This window comes from Ranitomeya variabilis, chromosome 3, assembly GCF_051348905.1.
Source record: "Ranitomeya variabilis isolate aRanVar5 chromosome 3, aRanVar5.hap1, whole genome shotgun sequence".
NCBI classification, from domain to species: Eukaryota; Metazoa; Chordata; class Amphibia; order Anura; family Dendrobatidae; genus Ranitomeya; species Ranitomeya variabilis.
Genome location: NC_135234.1, coordinates 703,191,394 through 703,213,320, shown reverse-complemented (window position 1 = coordinate 703,213,320; position 21,927 = coordinate 703,191,394). Strand labels below are relative to the sequence as shown.

At 43.0% G+C, this 21,927-nt stretch overlaps 1 protein-coding gene across 6 annotated transcripts in view; it reads right to left on the bottom strand.

Annotated features, from left to right (window-relative positions):
* Positions 1-21,927, bottom strand: part of DCLK1 (doublecortin like kinase 1) — a 487,270-nt gene that overhangs the window by 80,430 nt on the left and 384,913 nt on the right. For 4 of the 6 annotated variants that reach the window (XM_077298215.1, XM_077298213.1, XM_077298219.1 and 1 more), the window contains 4 exons: positions 14,874-15,007; positions 12,842-12,919; positions 2,721-2,817; positions 343-423 (listed from right to left, as the gene is read on the bottom strand). In XM_077298215.1, coding sequence (XP_077154330.1) covers positions 343-423; positions 2,721-2,817; positions 12,842-12,919; positions 14,874-15,007 — 390 coding nt within the window. The remainder of the gene's footprint in view (positions 1-342; positions 424-2,720; positions 2,818-12,841; positions 12,920-14,873; positions 15,008-21,927) is intronic. The other 2 variants (XM_077298216.1, XM_077298214.1) reach the window with 1 other exon arrangement.

The window sequence follows — 21,927 nt, the reverse complement described above, 5'->3', positions numbered from 1 at the left end:
AGTCATAAAGTGACAGGTAGGTGTTAGTAAATATACCCATGGATACCTAAGCTACTGCAATGCCCTGCACACAGTAAATCAGAAGAACTATACTACATTTCTAATTGGAGATATTTGCTAATATTATTATTACACACACCTAATACATATTGGAATAGGATTTCGGAAATGGGAATACCCCTTTCAGCCAATTCTCCCTCCACCTCGCCCCTTGTTAGCTATCAGCATGTTTTTCGGGAGGATGAGTCTTTTATAGGCTTTTACTACCTATTAGCAAAAGGGACTGGCATAGGCTGCCCGTATGGGATGTAATCCCCTTATCATCGCTGGCATTTCACTTACATTGACCCATGGATGTTCCAGAACCTGCAGAGCAGAATACCTCTGGTCTACTTCTACCTGTAGCATCATGGTGATCAGTCCCTGAAAAAAGAAACAATGGGAGACGCAATTGTATTGACTGTATGCCACCAATGTAATATTGTTGTACATTTAGGGGAATAACTAGACTATTTCAATAGAAATCCCCTATCCGTAGAAATAAAACTCTAGTTTTGTTCTTGGCATCAACAGTAAAATATTTCACTTTTCAGATTGCTCAGTCAACAAAGACTGAGATTGTAAAAGTGATAAACCTCCATATATAACATACATTGCCATAATATTTCTACCTAATCACAAGCAGCCCTTTCTCATGTCACATGCAATGCGTCTACATTAGTAATAGGAATCATTGATGTTTCTAAGGATAACATTTCATTTCCTCCGTTGCATGGTCTCTTGAGTATTTCTGTTTTTATCAGTTTTAGTGATGAGCGAACGTGGTCAGATAAGGCGTTATCTGAGCATGCCCAGGTGCTAACCGAGTGACTTCAGCGTGCTCAAAAAATATGTTCAAGTCCCTGCGGCTGCATGTCTGGTGGCTGTTCAACAGCCATAACACATTCAGTGATTGCCTAACAAACAGCCACAGGGACTCGAACACATTTTGTGAGCAGGCCCAAGATACTCGGTTAGCACCAGAGCATGCTCAGATAACGCCTTATTCCAGCACATTTGCTCATCACTATCAGTTTCTAATCATGTCTGTGCCAGAATTCACCAGAGCATTGGCTTCATATGCCAAACAATGCCATGGTCACCATTTTGAAAATGTCTGGCCACGTTAATTTGAACAAAGATGGGAACAAAGGGGGAGAACTGTCTAAAGTCACAATCCTCACTAAAAAGTATGGAGGAAGAAAAAAGTGTTATTAAACCTGTCTACATAAGTGATACATATCCGGCACAAGGACGTGCACCATTGTAGTGGAGACAAGACAGAGTAGGCTGAGGTGATTGGCTATGAATAGGCTGAGGATTATTGTTAAACATTCCCAATTGTCTCCTCACTGTTCTTATAAGCGGATGATGAAAAATAACCTAAAATAGGAAGCAAAAATAAACTTCCACAAAACTCGAAGATTCCGTTGCTGCTTTTCTTGTCCAGTAATTCAGAGGGTGACAACTGGCGACATTTTAATCCCAACAGGCCTCTTAGCCGTGCAACATTAGTGTCCTGTACAGTGGTAATGGCTCAAGCATAGAGCCACATCCAGGATCCGTGCCACATTGACACGAATTTAGCACCCATAGAATTATATGCCCTTGTATTTTTGAGTAGCTACAATTTTGAAAAACATTGTGAGGACACCATATGGCAGTGAATGCATTGCCTATGGCTGAGAATGGTGTACGTTTAGTAGCAGAACTGCACAGATCTATCTATACCCATGGGACTTACATGGGTGCAAACCATCACTGACCGCGACTTCAGAAAAATCATGTTAAAGTGGTTATTCAATAGTAAAATATTTAGCTTTAGACATGGATTAAGTAGAACTAATAAACGGAGACATACTCACCTTCCAGTGTCCCCACTGATCCAGCACAGGCCAGTTTGGAGATCTGGAAACGGTGTCTGTTCCATGTGATTGGCTGCAGCGGTCAGGTGACTAGAACAGCATGTCATTGGATGTTTCTCTAGTCACTTGACCACTGCAGCCAATTACGGGCTGCAGTGGTGATGTGACTTCCGTATACAGCAGAACTCTGGAGCAGCCTGCACTGCATTAGTGGGAGTGCTGGAAGGTAAATATGCCTTTACTTTTTATTTTTAATCAATCCATGCTTAAAAGATCATTGCAAGTTTGCAAAATTATACTCTTCTGAAACCAAATCTAGTTGTGCATTCAGCAAAAACTTCTACTATGTCCGAAGAGTATATCCAATGACATATAAGGCTAAAGCCATAGGACAACGTTGGCCGTGGCTCTGTTGTGCGGCTACATTGCATATCAAAGTGTTATCCGATTTTTGATGAGAAGATTGAAAAAAAGTCTCCATCTTCTCCATTGTGAAAATCGGTCTGCACTCAACTATCATCTGAGTGCAGTCCGCTGTTTTCCATGGACTCATTGACTTCCATGGACTCATTGACTTCCATGGCCGAGTGTGATTCCAATATCAGATCCAACTCATGCATGTTTCAATTCTTTCCTTTGACCGAAGCAGTCAGAGAAAAAAAAACGATATGTGCACCGCCCCATAGAGTAACATTGGTCCGAGTGCGCTCCGATGTTTTATTGGATTGCACTCGGACCGAAAATATGGACGTCTCCACAAGCCCTAAATAATACTCATATTATCATACGATTAGAAGAACAAGCCTCTTATATTACCTTAGCAGATTCAGAAACATTATCCCAGTAAGGTGATGGGAAATCCACTTGACCCATTAGGATTTGATCAAAAAGTACTTCTTGGTCGTCTCCACTACTTATTGAAACAGAAAAGGACAAATAAAAGAAAATTCTAAATTAATATAAATTCATGTCAGTGCATGGAAACTCATCTTCCAACACAAAAGTTAATACAGTGTTATCCCATTAATGTTTATTTTCCCTTCAACTTTATTTAAGGTGGAAGAAAATGTAAAAAATAAATGTGAATATCACTGAGACGTCCTACTTAAAGGGAACCTGTCTTCCCCCCCCCAGTTGTTTCAAACTAAAAGAGCCACCTTGTGCAGCAGTAATGCTGCATTCTGACAAGGTGGCTCTTTTAGTTCTGGGTGCTGTAACTAGAGAAATAATCCGTTTTTTAATTTGTCAGAAATACCTTGTCTTCAGTCAAGGAGGCCGGCGTTTCCCCCCTGCTTCAGACAGCACACAGCCGTCACTCACATCTTCTTGGCGGCGCCGGGCGCCGCTTCCTCCTCAGCGCTGTTTTGAAAATAGCCGGCGCCTGCGCTCTTATCCCCTGCCTGGTGCAGGCGCAGTGAGCGCTGGCCGTCTTTCCTCATATGCAGTCTCGGTGACTGCGCCTGTGCGGCCGCCCTGCTTGTGAATCCCAGCCCCGCAGTGACTTATGATTTATTCACATTGCGGGGCTGGGATTCACAGGCAGGGCGGCTGCGCAGGCGTAGTCAGCTGGGCTGCATATGAGGACAGACGGCCAGCGCTCACTGCGCCTGCACCAGGCAGGAGAAAAGAGCGCATGCGCCGGCTCATTTCAAAACAGCGGTGAGGAGGCGGCGCCCGGCGCAAGAAGATGTGAGTGACGTCTGTGTGGCGTCTGAAGCAGGGGGGAAACGCCGGCCTCCTTGACTGAAGACAAGGTATTTCTGACAAATTAAATAACGGATTATTTCTCTAGTTACAGCACCCAGAACTAAAAGAGCCACCTTGTCAGAATGCAGCATTACTGCTGCACAAGGTGGCTCGTTTAGTTTGAAACGACTGGGGGGGTGACAGGTTCCCTTGAGGCCGGTTTCACACGTCAGTGGCTCCGGTACGTGAGGTGACAGTTTCCTCACGTACCGGAGACACTGACACACGTAGACACATAAAAATCAATGCATCTGTTCAGATGTCATTGATTTTTTGCGGACCGTGTCTCCGTGTGCCAAACACGGAGACATGTCAGTGTTCGTGGGAGCGCACGTATTACACGGACCCAATAGAGTCAATGGGTCCGCGTAAAACACGGACCTCACATGGACATTCTCCGTCTGGGGTCCGTGTGCGTGCAGGAGACAGCGCTACAGTAAGCGCTGTCCCCCCCACATGGTGCTGAAGCCGGTATTCATATCTTCCCTGTAGCAGCGTTTGCTATAGAGAAAATATGAAGAATAGTGTTAAAAATAAAGATCCATGTGTCCGCCGCCCCCCCACCCCCTGTGCGCCCCCCCGCTGGTCAGAAAATACTTACCCGCTCCCTCGCTCCTTCCTGGTCTGGCCGCGCCTCCTACTGTATGCGGTCACGTGGGGCCGATCATTTACAATCATGAATAGTCGGCTCCGCCCCTATGGGAGGTGGAGCCACATATTCATGACTGTAAATGATCGGCCCCACGTGACCGCATGCAGGAGAAGCCGCGGCCAGACCAGGAAGGAGCGACAGCCGACGCGGGACCCGGGTAAGTATTTTCTGACCAGCGGGGGGGCGCACAGGGGGTGGGGGGGCGGCGGACACCTAAATCTTTATTTTTAACACTATTCTTCATATTTTCTCTGCAGCAAACGCTACTGCAGAGAGGATATGAATCGCAGCTTCAGCAGCTTCAGCACCATGCAGAGTGGGTACCACACGCTCCGTGTGGTACCCACTCGCCATACGGGCGGCACACGTGTGCCGCATGTATGGCCTCCGTGAGTTCCCAGGCACACGGACACGGATAACTCCGGTACCGATTTATTCCGGTACCGGAATTATCTGGACGTGTGGGACAGCCCTTAAGGAGATGTTCTTCCATAGTGTAAATGCAGCAGATTTTCCATTGCGAATTCATTGCTTATTGCAGAACTAGTGTTATGATTGAAACGTAACTAAATCTCATTCAAACACTCAAAAAACACTGTGGAAAATGGACGCAGATTAGAAATCTCAAAGATATCAATTAAAGCTGACGTTGTCAGTGCGTATTTCACCCTTTTCAATGCATCAGCTAAAATAGGTATAAAATCTGTACCTTCACCGATGGGAAATCCACAACAGTTTTTACACTCCAGAGATTTTAAACCGAAAAAAATGAACTGGGGTACAAGTTGGTATGCATGCAACATAGGAGCATGTTCACACTGGCCAGACAAAACCCAAGACAGAAACAAAATGAAAATATACTCTGTTGTAAGTAAATTTATATTTACATTTACTTACAGCAGGGTATATTTTTCATTTTGTTTCTGTCTTGGGTTTTGTCTACTTCACAAATTTTGCAAGGAACACACCAAGGGATAACATAACCTTAGGCTGTAGGGACACAAAGAGGCCAAAAAGCACTTCAGTGATGAGCCGCTGACGTCTTTCAACAGCTCCTTATCACTTAAGTTTTCAGAGAAATAGCTGTTTCAACTCAAACTTTCCAGACAGATGCACAGATCAGCAGACAGGAGAGCATAGCTCAACAGACAGGAGCACACTGCTCAGCAGACGGGAGAGCGCAGCTCAGCAGACGGGAGAGCGCAGCTCAGCAGACGGGAGAGCGCAGCTCAGCAGACAGGAGAGCGCAGCTCAGCAGACAGGAGCGCGCAGCTCAGCAGACAGGAGCGCGCAGCTCAGCAGACAGGAGCGCACAGCTCAGCAGACAGGAGCGCACAGCTCAGCAGACAGGAGCGCACAGCTCAGCAGACAGGAGCGCACAGCTCAGCAGACAGGAGCGCACAGCTCAGCAGACAGGAGCGCACAGCTCAGCAGACAGGAGCGCACAGCTCAGAAGACAGGAGCAAACAGCTCAGAAGACAGAAGCGAATAGCTCAGCAGACAGGAGCGCACAGCTCAGCAGACAGGAGCACACAGCTCAGCAGACAGGAGTACACTGCTCAGCAGACAGGAGTGCACTGCTCAGCAGACAGGAGCGCACAGCTCAGCAGAGAGGAGTGCGCAGCTCAGCAGACAGGAGTGCACTGCTCAGCAGAGAAAAGCAAACAGCTCAGCAGACAGGAGCGCACAGCACAGGACCAGGACCCCCACCAACCTGCTTGTAATTATAAGGTCAATAAAATATGGAAAAACATTAGAAGGGTTTCGTTACTCTTCAAGGAGCAGTTGGAAATCTCAGAAGCTCAGTGCTGCTGTGGTTTTTGGCCGCAGCATGTGAACGTGCCTCAATATTCTAATCAGCCATTATGTATGTAAAACCAATGTAAAACAGATGTCTTACATTTTTCATATTTTTTAACAGGCCCCCATAAACTTGAATGACTGAGCTTGAATTGTAAAAACTGATAAAAATAGGACATACACTGAGTTTAACAGAATGGACAGACGGATCTGTTAAAAAAAAAGATGTGCGAGTGACTCCATTAAACTCTATGGCTCTATGTGTTGTTGGTTATATTGTGACTGCACCTTAAGCTGGGTTTAGACTGGCTGTAACAGAAATTGGGCCAGTGCAATCTGCAAACTGCGGACGTGACTGACTCCATGTGCGGCTCTGCGTGCTCGTCCGCATTGCGAATGGGTTTACATTACATACATTATTGGGGTAGGTACAATGTATCACATGCTGTGATTTTTTTCATCAGCCCTCGTGGAACATCGTCCAAGTGCTCTGGCATCCTGGCTATAGTAGGTGTGTGTGCTCACCATGGGTGGTCTGCGGTGCACACGGACTGATTATATGCTTGTCTCAACAAGGCCTAAATATGGCGACAGTAAGGCCGGGGTCACACTACAGCGTAATACGGACGAGCGAGAGGCATAAAAACAACGCATTGCAGAGGGACCAATGTCCGTGTGGGGCAGCTTCCATCAGCCGTATATTTGTCGGCCGTATTTTACAGGCTGAGAAAAACACAGCATGCTGCGATTGTCAGCGTATTGCGCAAAAATCCGCCAATGAAAGTCTATGGGGACGAGAAAAATATGGATTACACACGGACCAGCAGTGTGACTTGCCAGAAATACGCAGCGGTGTTCTATAGAAAAGCCGGCAATTCAGTGCGGTGTACAGTAAAATCACACTGACAGAATAGAATGGGTAGAATAAATGTCTACACATAGTATAGGTGTATATATAAATTTGTATATATATATATGTATATATATATATATATATATATATTTGACACACACACACATATATATATATATATATATATATATTTGACACACACACACACATATATATATATATATATATATATATATATATATATCTAATATATAAAGCTGAATGTGTGTGTGTGTGTATGTATGTATGTCCGGGATTGGCATCTGAACCGTAGCAGCTACAGCCACAAAATTTTGCACAGTCACACGTCTGGACCCCGAGAGCGTCATAGGCTATGTTGTGAGGTGAAATTTTAACCCCGCGCTTTCCAATTCACCAAACAATTTTGCCCCTATCTACATAATGGGGAAAAAGTGAAAGGAAAAGTGTTGGAGGCGTCGCAGCTACAGGCACAAAATTTTGCACAGTCACACGTCTGGACCCTGAGAGCGTCAAAGCTATATTGTGAGGTGAAATTTTAACCCCGCGCTTTCCAAGTCACCAAACAATTTTGCCCCTATCTACATAATGGGGAAAAAATGAAAGGAAAAGTGTTGGAGGCAAATTAACAGCTGCCAGATGTGAACAAGGGGGACTTAAAGAATGACAGCGATGGCACCAAAGAGTATATACTGTACAGTTGCTAAGGTGGGGCCCCAACATGGGATAATCACACCACCACGGGGATATGAACACACACACAAAATGCGCCACACACTACCACGTGCTCGAACACATATACCACCCTCAGTGCACATTTCACCACACATACACCAACCTCGCCACATAAAAGTAGAAACACAAAAGTCGCCGCTCAAAACTCGCCACGCGCAAAACTCTCCACATGCAAAACTCGCCACACGTGCAAAACTCGCCACACGCAAAACTTGCACACGCAGAAAAATTGCCACACGCAGAAAAATTGCCACATGCACAAAAGTTGCAACACATGCAAAAGTTGCCTCACACAAAACTTGCACATACTCAAAAGGCACCACACATAAAACTCGCCACGCGCAAAACTCGCCATGCGCAAAACTTGCTGCACACAACTTGCTACACTAACCTGTCACATGCAACTCGACACACAAAAAGTTGCTACACGCATGTCGCCACACAAAACTCATCTCACAAAAGTCCCTACATGCATGTCGCCACACGCAACTCAACACACACAACTTGACACACGAAACTCGCCCTAAAACACACACAAGTCTGGTATCCTTCAAAAATAAAAATCTGATTAATAAGCAGACAAACTACAAGAGCAACAAATGTACCATATAGGAATCCGGCAGCTGTCAGTCACATGACCAGTCTATTATGTGTATGTGTGAGCTAATATATACTGCCAGGGGGTGGGCTTACTGTTGGCTGGGGATTTATCAGGCTGCCATTTTAGCTTACAAATACTGAGGTAAAAATACTGACCAAATAACGTGTGAACGAGGGCTAATACAGGAGGAGATGGCATACAGCTATATACTATATACAGGAGATGACACACAGGTATATACTATTTACAGGGGAGATGACACACAGGTATATACTATATACAGGAGGAGATGACACACAGATATATACTATATACAGGAGAGATGACACACAGGTATATACTATATAGAGGAGGAGATGACATACAGGTACATACTACATACAGGAGGAGATGACATACAGGTATATACTATATACAGGAGGAGATGACACACAGGTATATACTATATACAGGAGCAGATTACCTACAGGTATATAGTATATACAGGAGGAGATGACACAGGTATATGCTATGTATAGGAGGAGATGACATACAGGTATATACTATATACAGGAGATGACACACAGATATATACTATATATAGGTGAGATGACACACAGGTATATACTATATACAGGAGATTACATACAGGTATATCTAATATATAAAGCTGAATGTGTGTATGTATGTATGTGTGTATGTCCGGGATTGGCATCTGTACCGTCGCAGCTACAGCCACAAAATTTTGCACAGTCACACGTCTGGACCCCGAGAGCGTCATAGGCTATGTTGTGAGGTGAAATTTTAACCCCGCGCGTTCCAATTCACCAAACAATTTTGCTCCTATCTACATAATGGGGAAAAAGTGAAGGGAAAAGTGTTGGAGGAAAATTGACAGCTGCCAGATGTGAACAATGAGGACTTAAAGAATGAGAGCGATGGCGACAAAGAGTATATACCGTACAGTTGCTAAGGTGGGGCCCCGACATGGGATACTCACCACACACGGGGATATGAACACAAACACAAAATGCGCCACACACTACCACGTGCTTGAACACATATACCACCCTCAGCACACATTTCACCACACACACACACCAACCTCGCCACATAAAAGTCGAAACACAAAAGTCACCACTCAAAACTCGCTACATGCAAAACTCGCCATATGCAAAACTAGGCTCACGCAAAACTCGCCACACGTGCAAAACTCACCTCATGGAAAACTCACCTCATGCAAAACTTGCACACACAGAAAAATTGCCACATGTACAAAAGTTGCACCACATGCAAAAGTTGCCTCACACAAAACTTGCACATACTCAAAATGCACCACACATAAAACTCGCCACGCGCAAAACTCGCCATGCACAAATCTTGCTGCACACAACTTGCTACACTAACCTGTCACATGCAACTCAACACACAAAATGTTGCTACACGCATGTCGCCACACAAAACTCATCTCACAAAAGTCGCTACATGCATGTCGCCACACGCAACTCAACACACACAACTTGACACATAAAACTCGCCCTAAAACACACACAAGTCTGGTATTGTCCTTCAAAAATAAAAATCTGATTAATAAGCAAACTACAAGAGCAACAAATGTACCATATAGGAAATACGGCAGCTGTCAGTCACATGACCTGTCTATTATGTGTATGTGTGAGCTAATATATACTGCCAGGGGGGAGGGCTTCCTGTTGGCTGGGGATTTATCAGGCTGCCAATAGCAACCAATCACAGCTCAGCTTCTATTTTGCTACAGTTAATTAACCTGAGCTCTGATTGGTTAATATAGGCAACAAAGACATTCTCAGTATAACAAAGCTAATATATGTTGTGAAATGCTTCTATTTGCTTAGTTTTTGCCTTTTAATAATTACATTTCTATCTATTTGTTTTGTGGTTTTTGTGTGCAGAATAAATTTTTGTTAACACATTCTATTTTGCTAACAGCAGTCATTAACCCGGGCGAAGCCGGGTAGTACAGCTAGTATATATATATATGTATATATATATATATAATACAACCCCCACATGTACTTCTGCTGGCTATCAGATGTAAATCATTCAGCTGCGCTGCGGCAAGAAAAACTAAATCTCCGAGCACTAAAAAATACTTGGAGGACCCCGAAATCTCGAGTAACGAGTATATTTGCTCATCACTACTTATTACCCCATATCCCACCTCCTACAGGGGAGTGGGAAGAGAGAGGCTATGTGCCGGAATAGGCGCATCTTCCAGATGTGCCTTTTCGGGGGTGGCTGGGGGCAGATGTTTTTAGTGGGGGGGGGGCAATAACCATGGACCCTCTCTAGGCTGTTAATATCTGCCCTCAGTCACTGGCTTTCCCACTCTGGCGGAGAAAATTGCGCGGGAGCCCACACCAGTTTTTTCCGTGATTTAACCCTTTATTTTAACACCTAGAGCTACCAAATTTTGCACACACAAACTACTTACATTATTAGTAAGGAATATGTAAAAATATAACAGATATGAAATGGTTTACTGTATGTAAACCATGTCTCATATCCTGTCGGGTTTGATAAGGAGATAGCAAAAGCCGGCAATTGAATTACCGTCTTTTCAGCTATCCAGCGCTTTATTAAATATAAATATACATATATATATACGGTATATATACGGTATATAAATATATATATATGTGTGTCTCACTGACATTATACATATATATATATATATATATATATATATATATATATATATATATGTTTTCACGAATATTTGAGCCCATGGATCCATTTTATGTCCATTTTGCAAGGCTGCGAGAAAAAAAAACGCAGTATGGATTACATACAGATCACTGTTCAGGAACTTTTCTGCGTATCTCGACAGTAAAAAACGGACCGTATTTTTATACGTTATGTCTGACCCCGGCCTAACAGTTCCTTCAAAGTAAATATCTACCCTTGAAATTATTATTATTTTTTTTTTTTTTATCGAAGTGGGACCTAATTTTGTGTGCCATATTTGGCCAGATTCATGCGAACATGTCTGTTTTTTACCCAGAGAAAGGACCCTTTTCACCTGTTTTGTCATCTGAATCCATCCGTATGTCCATTGTTTATATCCCGTCAGGAATCTGTTTCTACATACCAGCAGTTAAAAAAAAATTACCCGACCAAATAGAGTTTCCATTATTATTAATTGCAATGAATCCTTAAAAAACAGATGGAACATAAATGATCCGTGAGGTATTCACATTTTTGGGGGGGACTTTTGCGCTCCCATAGATTTCAATAGATGAGTCTCATCCAAAATTGAGGAGATACTAGTGGCATGCTACCACTAGTATCATTGTCCCGTGTGCTATTCAGTGTGAACACGGACAGCACACGGACAGAAAATGACCTCATCTGGACCTGACCTTATTGTAGCTGTCATCCAGGTTTAGGGCTGTCCCACACGTCCAGATAATTCCGGTACCGGAATAAATCGGTACCGGAGTTATCCGTGTCCGTGTGCCTGGGAACTCACGTAGGCCATACGTGCGGCACACGTGTGCCGCCCGTATGGCGAGTGGGTACCACACGGAGCGTGTGGTACCCACTCTGCATCGTGCTGAAGCCGCGATTCATATGTTCCCTGCAGCAGCGTTTGCTGCAGAGAAAATATGAATAATAGTGTTTAAAATAAAGATCTATGTGTCCGCCGCCCTCCCACCCCCTGTGCGCCCCCCCGCTGGTCAGAAAATACTTACCCGGGTCCCCCGTCGGCTGTCGCTCCTTCCTGGTCTGGCCGCGGCTTCTCTACTGTATGCGGTCGATTACACTCATGAATATGTGGCTCCACCTCCAATAGGGGCGGAGCCGACTATTCATGATTGTAAATGAGCGGCCCCACGTGACCGCATACAGTAAGCCGCGGCCAGACCAGGAAGGAGCTACAGCCGACGGGGGACCCGGGTAAGTATTTTCTGACCAGCGGGGGGGCGCACAGGGGGTGGGAGGGCGGCGGACACATAGATCTTTATTTTAAACACTATTATTCATATTTTCTCTGCAGCAAACGCTGCTGCAGGGAACATATGAATCGCGGCTTCAGCACCATGTGGGGGGGACAGCGCTTACTGTAGCGCTGTCTCCTGCACGCACACGGACCCCAGACGGAGAATGTCCGTGTGAGGTCCGTGTTTTACACGGACCCATTGACTCTATTGGGTCCGTGTAATACGTGCGCTCCCACGAACACTGACATGTCTCCGTGTTTGGCACACGGAGACACGGTCCGCAAAAAATCAATGACATCTGAACAGATGCATTGATTTTTATGGGTCTACGTGTGTCAGTGTCTCCGGTACGTGAGGAAACTGTCACCTCACGTACCGGAGCCACTGATGTGTGAAACCGGCCTTATAGAGTGACACATTACATAACATATATGGCCCCCAATAATTGTCTACAATGATTTAAGCGATATACAAGGAATAAGGAGAAAAGGAAAAAAGAAATGATAAATCTATTATATAAGTCCATAAATATATTAGTTTACATAGAAATATTTGCACTAAGAAACTTACCCACGGAATGGAGGGAAGCCACAAAGCAGGATGTAAGTAATTACACCAGCGGCCCAGATATCCACCTTTAATCCATATCTGGACAAATACAAGAGCGGAATAAAATATTCAAACAATAGTAAAATAAAACAACTAATAATCATATCATGGGCCTAACCAAATACGAATATGAGAAATCCCCAATGGCTGCGACCATCAGAGACTGATGAGGTAGCAAATCTGGGTATTTTTTTTGTAGATCAGAGTTCCGGGGCTTATTCATGAAAAATAGCCTACCTGGTGAAGAAAGGGCTTCAGTGGGACTGGGTGACAGGCAGACCACCCTACTTCTGCCGATAGATCTACATGCAGGGCTAGGATGAATACCGAATATGGGCCCAGGGTAGAAAAACAACTAGAGACTCATGTATACGTTCGTTTTTTGACGTACGAGAAAAACGTACTGAGTTCTATCAAAGTTTCAACAGTTTGGTCAGAGTTTCATCAGTATTTTTCACTGATGAGAAAAAAAAACGGTTCTCCACTTTCTCCTATCAGTCAGTGAAAAGCGGATAGCATTCATATGGCATCTGAGTGCAGTGTGATTTTTAAACGGACCCTCAGTCATTGCCGGGTTTGATCAGATGTTTGACATGTCGCCGTGATTTTGCATGGACCACTCAGTTGGCAAAAAATATGGACAAGTGAACAGCCCCATAGACATAGGTACGAGTGGTATTCATGAAAAACACATAGCACTCGTACATGAAAAACTGACATGTGAATGAGCCCTAACCCTGACCCCTCAGAGCCCTAACCCTGACCCCTGACCCCTCAGAGCTCCAACCCTGACCCCTCAGAGCCTTAACCCTGACCCCTCAGAGCTCTAACCCTGACCTCTCAGAGCTCCAACCCTGACCCCTCAGAGCCCTAACCCTGACCCCTCAGAGCTCCAACCCTGACCCCTCAGAGCCCTAACCCTGACCCCTCAGAGCCCTAACCCTGACCCCTCAGAGCTCCAACCCTGACCCCTCGGAGCCCTAACCCTGACCCCTCAGAGCCCTAACCCTGTCCCCTCGGAGCCCTAACCCTGACCCCTCGGAGCTCTAACCATGACCCCTGAGAGCCCTAACCCTGACCCGTCAGAGCCCTAACCCTGTCCCCTCGGAGCCCTAACCCTGACCCCTCGGAGCTCTAACCATGACCCCTGAGAGCCCTAACCATGACCCCTCAGAGCTTTAACATTACATCAGTTGTTGGTCAGCACTTGGGACCAGAAACATTAATGAGGTATAAGGGTATACACCGTGCTTTGTCCGCATGTTTTTCTGCATGAAAAAAACCCAGATAAGTGGTGGGAAAAACACTGCGTACAATACGCATATTTTGGGTGCTTTTTTGTTGTGTTTTCACAGTGTTTTTATATGCATTTTTTCCATTCATTTGAATGGGTGAAAAACACTTAAAAAATGCATGGGAAAAATCAATCATGTACATGAGATTTTTTAAATCTTATTCACTTGGCTGGTACTGTAAAATACAGGGAAAAACAGAGCAAAAAAAAAAATGAACAAATCGCCATGTGTGAACATAGTATTATGCAAAGAAAAGTGGTTTTGTTTCAGATTGAGAAATGATGTGCTTGTGATTTACAGCGAGCTGCAGTACCAGACACAGACTGGGGACAGTAGTGGCGCTGTTTGCAAAAAAATATATATTTTTTTCTCCCAATCTCACGATGTCCTCTAAGGACGCCTAGAAGAGGACTGGAGACGGAAACTTGAGAAGACAGATATGATTAAGCATTGTATTGTTCTTACACTACACTAGAAGGGATTAGGGCATAAAACGTTAGCTGGAATGATTTCTTACAGTATTACAACACAAATTATACATGATTTTAATTCCTTAGATATATTTTCAGATTTGCTTGGCAAGTGATCTTATTAAACATATTTGTTTCGGTCTGAATTTGCTGGTAAATGAGACTTTTCAAAGTACAGAGAACATGTTATCTTTTTTTTTTTTACAATATATGAATACCAGGCCTTACCCAGTCTCTGCAATGATTTCTGGAGCTACATATGTTGGGGTTCCACACACAGTGTAAAGAGGTCCATCGACCACGGTGGCCAGTCCAAAGTCTCCAAGCTTTAGAGATTTACTTCCGTCCTGGTGCTCATACACCTGCAAAATAATGGGAAAGCACTTTTAACGCAAATCGGATATATTTATCTCTTTTGCTTCACTGGACCTTACAAACCTTATGCATTGTTAAATGGATCTCTATGACCTGACTTTACTGATGTACTTGCTTTGAAAATCCACTGTAGGGTGAATCTTGTAAAATAAAATTACTACATTTTGTAAATATGAGAACTATAAATGGTATAAATGGTTGTTCATCTGTATAGTGAGATAACATTCGTGAACAGATGGGTTTGGCTTTACCACCCAGAGATAAATGTCACCAAAAGGGCTCGTGCAAACGACCAATTAAATTAAAGCGCTATCTGTGGTTTTGACGGATGAACGCTCGTACCCATGTTATTCTGTAGGGCTGTGAACATGACCGATTGTATGTCTTGGACAGAGTGGTCCGAGGAAAAAAGCAGTGGCATGTCCGATTTTGGTCTGAATATTGTATCCAAATCGACAATGCAAATCTATGAGTCCGTGAAAAACATCAGACGACACTTGGATTTTCACAGACTGACAAAATGGAGAAGGTGGAGAAACTTGTTTTTTCTCACCACCTCCGAGAAAAACTGATCCCACTCTGATAAAATTTTGATCAAATTCTAATCAGAATCTGATTAGGGTAATAGGGAGTTTTTTCTTGGATGTAGAGAAAACGGTTGTGTGACCTTAGCCAAGGAAGAAGTGTGACCTTAGCCAAGGAAAAAGTGTGACCTTAGCCAAGGAAGAAGTACCTTAGCCAAGGAAGAAGTGTGACCTTAGCCAAGGAGGAAGTGTAACCTTAGGCAAGGAAGAAGTGTGACCTTAGCCAAGCAAGAAGTGTGACCTTAGCCAAGGAAGAAGTGTAACCTTAGGCAAGGAAGAAGTGTGACCTTAGCCAAGGAAGAAGTGTGACCTTAGCCAAGGAAGAAGTGTGACCTTAGTCAAAGAACAAGTGTGACCTTAGCCAAGGAACAAGTGTGACCTTAGCCAAGCAAGAAGTGAGACCTTAGCCAAGGAAGAAGTGTGACTTTAGCCAATGATGAAGTGCCTGGTGGCCACTTATCTACCTTTTGTTATTAAACTTTGTCAAACCCAAGTGCTCTCTATTGTTCTTTGCTTTACTTTTAACTTATAAGGCAGTTTTGTTAAAGTATCCTAACAGAGAGGGATGAAATATAAGAGGAGAAATGCTGGACAGAAGTACAGCAGGGGAAATGGCAGCTTTGCAATGAGGATCCTTTAACAGACGGAATACAACACTGTACGGTAATTAATAAAGAAGAAAAAAGTGGAAATCCTTCAGTAACGAATTTCAGAAATTAATTAGTATATTTTATAATATATGCAGAGTTTAAAATTGAAAAGTAGAATAATCACTTCATTCAATAAATGAATTGTAGAATTACAGCTGCACAATTCAGGAAATTAGCTGTGATTAAAAAGTGCTTTATACTTGTAATTGAACAGTACAGAACAAATGACAGAAAGCCTCCAACAGTGACAGTTCCGCTGCCTCGCTATATGATAAATATCTTATCTAAAAATCCCCATTTCAACATTAGAAAATTTGAAAAGACTGACCGTCACATCCATACACAGACCAAGTGTGAACAGGTGCTAAACCTAGAGTCGCCAACTCCTATACATTCAAGCAAATAAGGTAGCACACTGTAGCGCTGAAACATGCAAACATGAAAATTTAACTGCATTACTGCACTAGAAATATGAAAAATGAGAGCGTTTAGCGCATAAAAAAAGGCCAATTTTATGTGTACCTGGTAGCCACTTTACGGCATCTCTCTTATACCAGGTGTCCAGCAATCTGCCCCAGTGTCTCCAGCATTGCCCCAGTGTCTCCAGCAATCTATCCTACGATTTCCTTCCTCACTGAGAATAAACGTCTCCATCTGAATGGGTGCCTATGAAAACCTCTTGTGAGACTACCATTCTCTCTCTCTGTGGAGGGGTAATGGACCTGCTGCAATTCAAACACCTGTGACTAGGAGGCGGAGTGCTCCGTCAGAAGGCTAAATAATACATTTGAAAAGACTGACCGTCACATCCATACACAGACCAAGTTCTTCTCAGTGAGGAAGGACCTTATTTGCTCCCATTTCAACATTAGGCTCATCGGCCACCTTATCCTGAAAGAACCACTGACCACATGGCAGCAGTGAGTGCTACTAGCACTTCTGTAGCATACAGTTTCTACAAGATCATGGACTTCTAAAGTAATCACCTCTGGTGTTAGGACTTGTACTCATACAGAAACTGTCTTGAAAGTTCTATGAGAAACAGTCCTAGATTTATCAGGGATTTTGTTCAGAGTTTCACCTGAGTTTGATCTGAGTTTCATCAGTTTTTCTCAGATGAGGAAAAAAAAGTGTCTCCAGCTTCTAGTAGTAGTCTGTGAAAAATGGACAGCACATCGATGACATCCGTGTACAGTCCAATTTTTTCACAGACCCATAGTTTTATTGCTGATTTTGATCTAACACTCGGACATGTCTCAGATATTTTCCGCAGACCACTCTGACAGAAAAAATGAATATGTGAACAGCCTTATATACTATCATAGGTACTCCCTGATGAAGGACTTGATCCGAAACGCGCGTCGGGGTGCACTCCGCACTCACCATTCTGACTATCCAGGTAATCTTCCTTACATTGATACCCTTTCATCTGCCTATATAAATAATCAATGCGCTTGTGCTGTTTCTTCCAATCCAGCACTGCGGTCATTATTCCACAGTTACTTTTTCATAGGAGTCTTGCCTCTTCTATACAATTACCAGTATCACAGCCTTATGTACTGTATATACCTATACAAAGGTGCTAGGGTTTATTACCCCACTTTATCTTTCAGCTGTAGGCACTCTCATCCAGGTACTGTTTCCTTACACATACATTGTCTCCTTTGTGTGCCTACAGCTTCATTACTTAGTCCATGCTGTACCTTCGCTTCATCGGCAGGTCTAATCTCAGAAACACTTCTTCATATTATAAGCACAAATTATGAATCATTCTGCTGATGCACTATTGAACTTTCCTGATAGGTTCACATATACCATCGGAGTATTCTTTCATATATTATTAAACCTTGTATCTTATTCATCAACTACATCTGGCAGATTGCTGAGACTATACCATACACAGCCATCACCCTCTCATGGTCTCTTTTTTTGATCAATATACTTTATTTGTATTATTATTGTGTATTATCATGTTGTACACATGAGTGCGGGAACTCTTGTTTGTAGTGCCAACTTTTACCATATTTTGTCTAAATATTTTTTTTTTCTTTTCTAAGTGTTGCTTATACAGTACAGTATTTCTATTTTATTTGGACCTTATGTTCGGTAATTTCTTCCTTCTCTACATATCATGTTACATCTATGAATATGACAAATACGTGAAAAATGGACGTCTGAATGAGTCCTTAGGCTGAGTTCAGACGGGCATTTAAAAAAAAAAAATAAAATAGTACAATTTTCATCCATAAAAACATGGATGATTTTTCATCTGAAGTGTCATCAGCGCGCCATCCGTATGTCCAATATGATCCATATGGGATGCGGTTTGCTTTGCGCACCCATGAGAAGTCCTTGTGAACAAGTTGTTGTCTGAACAGCCCTAACATTGGTTACTGTGCTGTCTGTGTGAGGTGAGGTATTTCACAGCATTCGGACTGATCATACGTAATGGATTTCCAGGAACATCACAGTGAATGAGAATGTCAAAACCAGTAGAATATAGGCACTGGGTCCTCATTAAGGCACATGAAAGGCAACAATTCCACGTAGAATCTTCACTGTGAAACTTGCACAGCGGAGATACCGCAGTGATATCTGCAGTGACATTTACCGCCGAGGATATCATTATAAAGCCGGAGCAAAGGAACCGCGCACATCACACGTTGTATTACAAAGGGTAAAATTTGCATCTACATCCTCAGCCTAAATTGACATGATGTGGATCTTAATCCCGCCATCCTTGTCCATTTACAGTAGACTACTTTCCCAAGATGAGCATTTTGTGAGTTTTCGATGTTGCAGATTTTCTGTACCGATCAGGTAAATTAGATTACTTGTGTTTTATTCATCGCTTTTTTAATGCGTTTTGATCTCTCTTTTGACGCTGCGGTTTTTTTAATCTATTTTTGGTATGTCAGCTTTTAAATAAAGCTGCTTTTTGTTTGATACGTCCTGGTATTTGGCTTTGACAAAACTTTATTGATAAAGTCATTTAAGAATTACGTGTTTTTTTTACCTGCACATTTCCAGCATATAATGCAATTCTATAGGGAAAACCCACACCTACAAGCGTGCCTGCAAATGACTGCAGGTCAGTTTATGCAGAGTAAAAAAAGCACAGAAGGCAGGAGATTTCTATAAATCCCATACCCTTTGCAGGAAATGTGAAATTTGCTCAGAGAAAATATGCAGCATGAAAAACTCATCATGGGAACTTAAAGAGGTATTCCCATCTCTAAGAGCGTATCCAATATGTAGTAGATATAACAATATTAGCAAATACCCCGAATTAGAAATGTAGTATAGTTTTCTCTTTTCTCATGTACAGGAATTGCAGGACCTTAGGTATCCATGGTTACAACCACTAGCACCTAGCTAGCTAACTGTCACTATTAGGGTTGAGCGAAACGGGTCGATCATTTTCAAAAGTCGCCGACTTTTGGCTAAGTCGGCGTCTCATGAAACCCGATCCGACCCCTGTGCTTGTCGGCCATGCGGTACGCGACTTTCGCGCCAAAGTCGCGTTTCAATGACGCGAAAAGCGCCATTTCTCAGCCAATGAAGGTGAACGCAGAGTGTGGGCAGCGTGATGACATAGATCCTGGTCCCCACCATCTTAGAGAAGGGCATTGCAGTGATTGGCTTGCTGTCTGCGGCGTCACAGGGGCTATAAAGGGGCGTTCCCGCCGACCGCCATCTTACTGCTGCTGATCTGAGCTTAGGGACAGGTTGCTGCCGCTTCGTCAGAAGCAGGGAGAGCGTTAGGCAGGGTCCACTAACCACCAAACCGCTTGTGCTGCAGCGATTTCCACTGTCCAACACCACCTTCGGTGTGCAGGGACTGTGGAAGCTATTTTTTTTTTTTTTTCCCCTCAGCGCTGTAGCTCATTGGGCTGCCCTAGAAGGCTCCGTGATAGCTGTATTGCTGTGTGTACGCCACTGTGGAAACCAACTGCTTTTTTCAAAGCACATATCCTCTTGTTCCTTCCTTTCTGCACAGCTATCTTTTTTGTTTGTCCACACTTTTTATTTAATTTGTGCATCAGTCCACTCCTATTGCTGCCTGCCATACCTGGCTTAGATTACTGCAGGGAGATAGTAATTGTAGGACAGTCCCTGTTTTTTTTTTGTTTTTTTTGTGGGAGATTAAGATTGGCATTTCTGCTACAGTGCCATCCCTGTGTGTGCCATCTCTCACTGAGTGGGCCATAGAAAGCCTATTTATTTTTTCCGTGATTTGTGTTCTAAATTCTACCTCAACACAAAAACACTACATCAATCAGTGGGAGAAAAATATTGGCCTCAGTCAGGGCTTGTGTGCCACTGCTGTGTGTGCTATCTCTCATTCAGTGGGCCATAGAAAGCCTATTTATTTTTTCCGTGATTTGTGTTCTAAATTCTACCTCAACACAAAAACACTACATCAATCAGTGGGAGAAAAATATTGGCCTCAGTCAGGGCTTGTGTGTCACTGCTGTGTGTGCTATCTCTCATTCAGTGGGCTATAGCAAGCCTATTTATTTTATTTATTTTTTTTATATTATTTGGTTTCTAAAGTCTCCCTGAAAAAAAAAAAATACCTAAAAAAACAGTGGGAGAGTAATATTGCCCTTTCAGCTTGTGTGCCAGTCTTGACTCCTGGGTGTGCCACCTCTCTCTCTCATTCAGTGGGCCATAGAAAGGCTATTTTTTTTTTTTTTTTTTTTTTTTTTTAATATTATTTGGTTTCTAAAGTCTCCCTGAAAAAAAAAAAAAAAACATAAAAAAACAGTGGGAGAGTAATATTGCCCTTTCAGCTTGTGTGCCAGTCTTGACTCCTGGGTGTGCCACCTCTCTCCCTCTCATTCAGTGGGCCATAGAAAGCCTATTTATTTTTTTTTTTTAAATATTATTGGGTTTCTAAAGTCTCCCTTAAAAAACAAAAAATACATAAAAAAACAGTGGGAGAGTAATATTGCCCTTTCAGCTTGTGTGCCGGTCTTGACTCCTGGGTGTGCCACCTCTCTCCCTCTCATTCAGTGGGCCATAGAAAGCCTATTTATTTTTTTTTTTAAATATTATTGGGTTTCTAAAGTCTCCCTTAAAAAACAAAAAATACATAAAAAAACAGTGGGAGAGTAATATTGCCCTTTCAGCTTGTGTGCCAGTCTTGACTCCTGGGTGTGCCACCTCTCTCTCTCATTCAGTGGGCCATAGAAAGGCTATTTTTTTTTTTGGTTTTTTTAATATTATTTGGTTTCTAAAGTCTCCCTGAAAAAAAAAAAAAAAACATAAAAAAACAGTGGGAGAGTAATATTGCCCTTTCAGCTTGTGTGCCAGTCTTGACTCCTGGGTGTGCCACCTCTCTCCCTCTCATTCAGTGGGCCATAGAAAGCCTATTTATTTTTTTTTTTAAATATTATTGGGTTTCTAAAGTCTCCCTTAAAAAACAAAAAATACATAAAAAAACAGTGGGAGAGTAATATTGCCCTTTCAGCTTGTGTGCCAGTCTTGACTCCTGGGTGTGCCACCTCTCTCCCTCTCATTCAGTGGGCCATAGAAAGCCTATTTATTTTTTTTAAAAAATATTATTGGGTTTCTAAAGTCTCCCTTAAAAAACAAAAAATACATAAAAAAACAGTGGGAGAGTAATATTGCCCTTTCAGCTTGTGTGCCAGTCTTGACTCCTGGGTG